Raw genomic sequence first — 7,362 nt, 5'->3', positions numbered from 1 at the left:
ATCATAAAGTAAAAATAGCATCAATTGTGATTTTCTGATTATGTTTATTCAAATAAGTTTCCTTTCATAGTTTATTATGTTTTGCAAATTAGTTTAAATTTTTAACATTGAATTTATTTCCTTGTAGCATCTATCAAAGTAGCATAGTTGGTATTGGAATTGCTTCCAATATCTTTGATTTAATTTATGCACTTAGCCAATATTAATGTAGTTAGAGTAGCTTAGCATCCATCTTAGTATCATGAATTCGAGTTTCATGTATTATATTATACGATCTTGCCTTAGTAAAGTCCTCTTTATTGAGGCAATTCCAATCAAACATCTTTTAAAAACAAAATTAAAAAAAAAAAAAAACAAAGTTCACCCTTAACTGATTACATGAAAATTTATAAAATCATCAAATAACTCATTAAATAGGTTATATGACTATAATCATCTGTAGATAATTTTATGAATTATCACCTAATGAATTGAGAGAATTTTTCATTAACAGATTTGTTGAGGTAAACTTTTTTGAATTAGATATCATTGTAAAAACAATTTCAAAACTAGAGTGAGAAATAGCCCGGAAACAACCTGCATAATTTTACCATAAAATCAAAAGGGATTCTAGTGGGGTTTTGAATTAAACTAGATTCCATTGATATTTTTCGTTAAAAAAGAGAAAACAAAAGTTTAGAAAAATCTATAGAGGATGTGATAAATGATTAGGACTTAACATACAAAAAATCATAAGCATGCATGTAGTATAATTTATCTATGGCACAGTCGAGAGGTTAGAGAAAATGCAAACTAGAAATCAAAAAATAGGATGAGCATGTGAAGTGTGATATTACCGAACGGGAGTGGTCCTACTCTGCTCTACTTGCGTTTGTCTCGAATGGTCAGTAATCACTTGAACGGTAGTGGACCCAGCTGCCTCACCGGACAATATTGAACCCCACCAGTACCATCACCACCACGTTCCGTGAGAAGATAGCTAGTTGCTACTAACTTTGATTATCTCTTCTTCACGCTCATAAAAACTCCAGGACAACCCTCTCCACTCTCCTACCTACCTTCTTCATGTGCTAACTGACACACAACGCAACAGTAGCTAGTACTCGCTCTTTATTTAAATCCTCTCCAAAACAAAACCTATCTAGTCCCCCACACCTCACTTTTTTCTCTTCTCTTAATAGTTAATACCCACCCCACCACTCTCTCACTTTGTTCCCATACACGCACAAACAACAAAAAACACACAAACATTTTCTCTTCGCCCATGGTTCCACTCTTTCCACCATGCCTTCCTATCCCAACTTCCACTTTTCCCTCTCAAGGTACCTAATTAATTAACTCCACCCTCTCTTTAATTTCATCATACCAAAAAAAGAAAAAAAAATGCATGTATTCAAAAATTGAACTATATATATATATATATATATATGATACAGCAAGTTTTGAATTCAGTCTGGTCACATATATGTTTTCTTCAATGGTTCTGATAATATATTCTCGTTATTTGTTTGTTTGTTTGTTTTAATGTACTTCCAGATGTCTTGGATTACGTGGTCGCCAGAATTTCACAACCAGCGACAGTGACAACAGCAGCAGCGGCAACAACGGTAATGTTAACGAGGACATCCCCATTTCGAACTCCGTGGAATGCTACGCATGCACCCAAGTGGGCGTACCGGTGTTCCACTCGACGAGCTGCGACCGTGCCCACCAGCCCGAGTGGGAGGCCGGAGCGGGTTCGTACCTAGCGCCCATAAAGAACAGGAGCAGAAACCCGAGCCGAAGAGGGCCACCGTCGGGACCATTCGGGCAAGTGTTGGACCCAAGAAGCAAGCTCGTGCAACGCTGGAACAGAGCGTTCTTGCTGGCACGTGGGATGGCGTTGGCGGTGGACCCGTTGTTCTTCTACGCGCTGTCGATAGGAAGAGGTGGGGCCCCGTGCCTCTACATGGACGGCGGGTTGGCGGCCATAGTGACGGTGCTCCGGACGTGCGTGGACGCCGTGCACCTCTGCCACCTGTGGCTGCAGTTTAGGGTGGCGTATGTGTCGAGGGAGTCGCTGGTTGTGGGATGCGGGAAACTGGTATGGGACGCACGTGCCATAGCCTCTCACTACGTTCGCTCTCTCAAGGGCTTTTGGTTCGACGCCTTCGTCATCCTACCTGTCCCTCAGGTACACACCTATTCATCAAATGAATTTCTTCTTTTCACCCTCTGTTAATTTATTTATTTTACGTACGTAACTGCCACCCACCCCCAGTTTCTGCGTTGGTTCGGTGTGTGTGTGTGTGTGTGTACCGTTCACTCACTTTTTCAGTATGCAGTAACCGCCACAGGGATAAACATACTGCACGTGTACTTCCATTGTTCTGTTCAGTCCTGTGCAGTAACTTTTTGGTTCTTTAATTATTACTACCTCTCTCTCTACTTCTAGCAGTTAAAAAAATTATTACTATAATAACATAAATTTTTTTTTTTAAACCGTAAATGGTGAAAAAAAAAATTATGGATTCATTTTGGACAACAGTTTATAATCTACCACTATTCGGTAAGCGTGCTCATTATATTACTGTAGTAATTATTGTTAAAAACAAAAAAAAGGTGAAAAAAATTTATATCCTAGTGGTAATTGTTTCTTGTTTGCTATGATGTAGTCGTTGAGTTTTGGCATCAATAATTATTGGAATACAAAATGACACGAGTACAACGTGGTGAAAAAAAAAAAAAAAAGCAAACCAATATATGGTTGTGCTCTGTGCCTTTTAGGTTTTATCTATAGAGATCTGGCCCCATGAAGGACAATATTCAAGAGCGATAATGCAAAAAAGAGAAATGGTCTGGTTGTGACCTAACAGAGATGGGTGCTTGTGAGTGAAGCTGTCCATATGTTTGTTAGTTTGAATATTCCCATTTTGTTTTTGGTGAAATAATTGATATAGAGCTAGAGCAAAAAAAAAAAAAAAAGCATCTTTCATCTTAACTAATGGCTAACTTGATGGAAACTGTTTTGTTTGCTTTCATGACGGTTTTGATTAGTTTATTAGTAAAACCATCACGGTGAAAATAATAGATAGCTTTATTGTTGAATAGAAGAAGCTTAAGCCTTAAATGTCAAATCATGATCAATTTAATTTGTGAGGACTTTCCATGCATTGTTACAAATAATTTTTCTTTTTCTTTTTCTGATTTTGTGGTTGGATTTGGTAACTTCTTTTGGATACACTTTCTGTGTATTATTATTGTGCATATTTTTACTTATATATATTGTATCATCTAAAGGTGCAAAGAGTCAAAGATTCTGTTTTTTTTTTTTGGGGGGGGGAGGGGGGGTGTTTGAACAAATAATCTGTCTTATAATTGTGTTTTTGGTGTTATTGGTGGGTTAAGCCACACATAATCTGAAATTCTGAATACAAGACTCCTAATCCTCAGGTGTGCCCTGGCATTCAGGCCTGGTAAATAAAGATAAAGGTTGATTAGAATGAAATACTTGATTCCTTAGACCATGTCAAGGGAATAAGTTAGTCAAAATATGGTTCAGTGGGTTTCTCTAAAACATCTTTTTTTTTTTTTTTTTACAAAAGTTAATTAGTGTCCATAGTTCTTCTGAGTACTTGGCTTTTCTCCCTACTGTATGTAATTCTCCATCTTCACGGGTCACTTCAATAAGGCAATAATGATGCTTACGCTATGGAGAAGGTATTTCAAAGGAGTGGTTCTACGAAACCACCTTCTCACGAAATGTGAGATCCACATGTTATAGTGGCAAAATTGTGGGGACACTAGCTACTTAGTTTGCTCAAATCATCCCATCTATTTTTTTTTTCTTTTTAATTCCTTTCTATGATAGTTTCTTTGATCATACTATTTCTCTTGTTTCTTTTGCAGGCAGTATTTTGGTTAGTAGTACCGAGGTTGATAAGAGAAGAGCAGATTAAAGTGATAATGACAACACTTCTATTAATATTCTTGTTCCAATACCTCCCCAAGGTCTATCACAGCATTTATTTGATGAGAAGAATGCAAAAAGTCACAGGTTACATCTTTGGCACCATTTGGTGGGGTTTTGGCCTCAATCTTATCGCCTACTTCATTGCCTCTCATGTAATTAAGCCTACTTTTTAATCTACCGTTGTATTTGTATAGAACTTAAGCTTCCACTTTAGACCAATTTGGGGACTATCTTGATCTTATTGATAATGAGTATCCTGTCAACAGGTTGCTGGAGGATGCTGGTATGTCCTTGCAATACAACGTGTAGCATCGTGCCTCCAGCAACAGTGTGAGAGAAGTGATAAGTGCAATCTCTCATTGTCTTGCTCCGAGGAGGTTTGTTACCAGTTTCTGGTACCTACAGGCACAGCTGGAAATCCATGTGGTGGTAACTCAACAACCACGGTCAGAAAGCCATTGTGCTTAGATGTTAATGGGCCATTCCATTATGGGATCTACCAGTGGGCTCTTCCAGTCATTTCTAGTAACTCAGTTTCTGTTAAGATCCTTTATCCCATATTCTGGGGCTTAATGACTCTCAGGTAAATTATAAAGATTCATAATTTTGTCTTCAAAATAATTAATTGAAGACATATTCAACTTTTAGGTGAATGTATCTCCTGGAAATTAACGGCACTTCTCTGAAAAAGATACTACTTGCCTTGGTGTGATTTTATCTTTTGATTGGCATTCCTGGTGCCAGATTTTTCAGGCTTCGCATCTTTGACATTAGTTTTAGTTAAATTTGATTTTGAAAGTACAATGAAATTTCAGGATAGGTTGTTTTAAGCCTTTTTTGATGGTCTCCTCTGCTGTGGCTAGAAATCAGAATTTGAGCCTATAAAATCTCTGTTTAGACAAGCTTTAATAATTCAAGCCTTTAGACAATGATGTAAATTCTACTCTAAAATGTTGAGTTCCAAGAACTCCATCATCCACCTAGAAGGGTGCTAAAACTTGATGAAAATTGGAATTCAAGAAAATTATGCCATAGAGGATGTTTAAATTCCATGCCGTATGGCCCTGTAAAAAATTTTAAGATAGGATTTACATTTACTTATTATGCCTTGACAATCTTAAGATCCTCTTTCAAGCATTCTTGTTACAATTTACAGCACTTTCGGCAATGATCTTGAGCCTACAAGTCACTGGCTAGAAGTGATTTTCAGCATATTCATTGTGCTTAGTGGCCTGATGCTCTTCACGTTGTTGATAGGGAATATCCAGGTGTGCGCATTTTATTAATTTTTATCAATGCTTAAATTAATCATTTGTTGAACATGCAAATTTGGAGGTAAAGCATGGTCTAACAATGAGGACCTGTTGCTGCTATGAAGGTATTCTTGCATGCAGTCATGGCAAAGAAGAGAAAAATGCAGCTGAGATGTCGAGACATGGAATGGTGGATGAGGCGGAGACAGTTGCCTTCTCGACTAAGACAAAGAGTTCGCCATTTTGAACGCCAAAGATGGGCAATTATGGGGGGAGAAGATGAGATGGAAATGATCAAAGACCTTCCTGAAGGTCTTCGAAGGGACATTAAGCGCTATCTCTGCCTAGACCTTGTAAAGAAGGTAACATTATTGAACTTGTGTTTTGGAACACATTCAATTAGGAACAACATCTAATATAGAAGTCCTTGTCATAAGGAGTTCTATGACCAAGAAATCAATCATCCTATTCCTTCTCCAATAAATTACAGGACTCTGAAATTATGACTGATTTAAGCTAATGTGATTTCAATTTTGATAGGTGCCTCTCTTCCACAACTTGGATGATCTTATTCTTGACAACATCTGTGATCGGGTTAAGCCTCTTGTCTTCTCTAAAGACGAGAAGGTGCACAAATATACTGCTATAATCTTAACATTACCACATCACAAACTACTATAAATATGCTTTAACTTTCTAAATATTTCCATGATACAGATAATCAGAGAAGGAGATCCTGTATTGAGGATAATGTTCATTGTTCGTGGACGTGTAAAACGTAGTCAAAGCCTAAGCAAAGGCATGGTAGCCACAAGTATACTTGAACCTGGAGGATTTTTAGGCGATGAACTTCTCTCTTGGTGCCTTCGCCGCCCATTTATGGATCGCCTTCCAGCTTCCTCAGCAACATTTAGTTGCATTGAATCAACAGAAGCATTTGGCCTTGATTCTGCCCATCTTAGATACATCACTGATCATTTCCGCTACAAATTTGGCAATGAGAGACTCAAGCGAACTGCAAGATATTACTCATCTAATTGGCGAACATGGGCTGCTGTGATTATACAATTAGGTTGGCGCAGGTACAGGATGAGGACCAGGGGTCCAATGATGCCTTGTGCCACTGAAAATGGAAGCAGTGAGAGAAAGCTTCTGCAGTATGCTGCAATGTTCATGTCGATAAGGCCACATGACCATCTAGAATAAAATCATGTCTGCAATCTTTTCTTCATCCTTCTTTTCTACCCCATTAGTCAATAAAATCTTGTTCGTGTCAACCCCTAGAGTCACCAATGAAGCCATGGAAATCGCAATGGATGTAAAATATGAGAGATAGAAAATTGCTTCTTTCCTCAAAAAATAATAAAAATTTATTTTTTGTTAGTTTTAAAGTCATCTCACTACTAATATCAACTAAAATTTGGATGATTCTTTCCTTTACACATTTTATATGGAGTGTAGAGCTACATATGAGAGCTACAGTGCAATGCTTAGTAGCAGGCTTTCCAAACTAACATATGGATTAAAATCCTCTAATTTCTTCCATTTTTTTGTAAGATGTTCGACACATGGTGTTTATTTGATTTTGTGTGCTTTACTTGAGTGTTTTAAGACCACTGGATTATTTAAATTAATATCATATATATTACATTTGAATTAAAATTGAAGGGAACTGAAAGATTTAAATGGGTGGAGATCCTTTCCCATACTATTCAGTTCCAAAATTTTGAATCTACAAAACTTTCAAGATTAAGCATACTTGTATTAGTTATATGGAAATATTTAGTAGCAAATACAAGAAAATCAAGTTTTGTTGATAATATAAGTCACCTATGTAAGTAATATTAAAGATATGGATACTAATTAACTTAATTGATAGAGTTTTTTTTTGCTATTGAACAAAGAACATGAGATTGAATCTTGTCTACTCAAAAAGACAAACCTATTTTTTTTCTTTTTTCTTTTTGGAACCTATTAATGTCTTAGCTTGATAGTAAAAAACAATTATCATATAATGCATCAATAAGTTCAAATTTTATCATATTTTTATATTAAAAAATACTAAGAAAAATTATATAAAAATGACTAAAATTTATACCTCAATTCAAATTATATATATGTGTGTGTGTGTAAGGACACGATTTGATCCAAAACCCA

The 7,362-nt window shown here is 36.6% G+C and overlaps 1 protein-coding gene across 1 annotated transcript; it reads left to right on the top strand.

Moving 5' to 3' along the window:
- Nucleotides 1–1,019: 1,019 nt before the first annotated feature.
- Nucleotides 1,020–6,596, top strand: LOC112022399 (cyclic nucleotide-gated ion channel 2). The gene is made up of 8 exons (XM_024054988.2): nt 1,020–1,322; nt 1,537–2,173; nt 3,889–4,104; nt 4,219–4,535; nt 5,109–5,220; nt 5,331–5,567; nt 5,746–5,832; nt 5,923–6,596. Exons 1-8 carry the CDS (start codon nt 1,285–1,287, stop codon nt 6,409–6,411), a joined length of 2,133 nt encoding a protein of 710 aa, XP_023910756.2. The 5' UTR covers nt 1,020–1,284; the 3' UTR covers nt 6,412–6,596.
- Nucleotides 6,597–7,362: the final 766 nt, after the last annotated feature.

The sequence above is a fragment of the Quercus suber genome, unplaced genomic scaffold (assembly GCF_002906115.3).
Source record: "Quercus suber isolate HL8 unplaced genomic scaffold, Cork oak 2.0 scaffold_206, whole genome shotgun sequence".
In the NCBI taxonomy this organism is placed as follows: domain Eukaryota; kingdom Viridiplantae; phylum Streptophyta; class Magnoliopsida; order Fagales; family Fagaceae; genus Quercus; species Quercus suber.
The sequence above is the reverse complement of the archived record's forward strand: the minus strand, read 5'-3'. Positions and strand labels throughout refer to the sequence as shown.

What these genes read in the sequence shown, in the direction of transcription:
- LOC112022399 (XM_024054988.2), top strand. Translation starts at nt 1,285, where the DNA reads ATGCCTTCCTATCCCAACTTCCACTTTTCCCTCTCAAG. An exon ending in TCATCCTACCTGTCCCTCAG is followed by an intron (nt 2,174 to 3,888) that starts GTACACACCTAT and finishes TTTCTTTTGCAG; the next exon opens with GCAGTATTTTGGTTAGTAGT. An exon ending in TGTTGATAGGGAATATCCAG is followed by an intron (nt 5,221 to 5,330) that starts GTGTGCGCATTT and finishes GCTGCTATGAAG; the next exon opens with GTATTCTTGCATGCAGTCAT.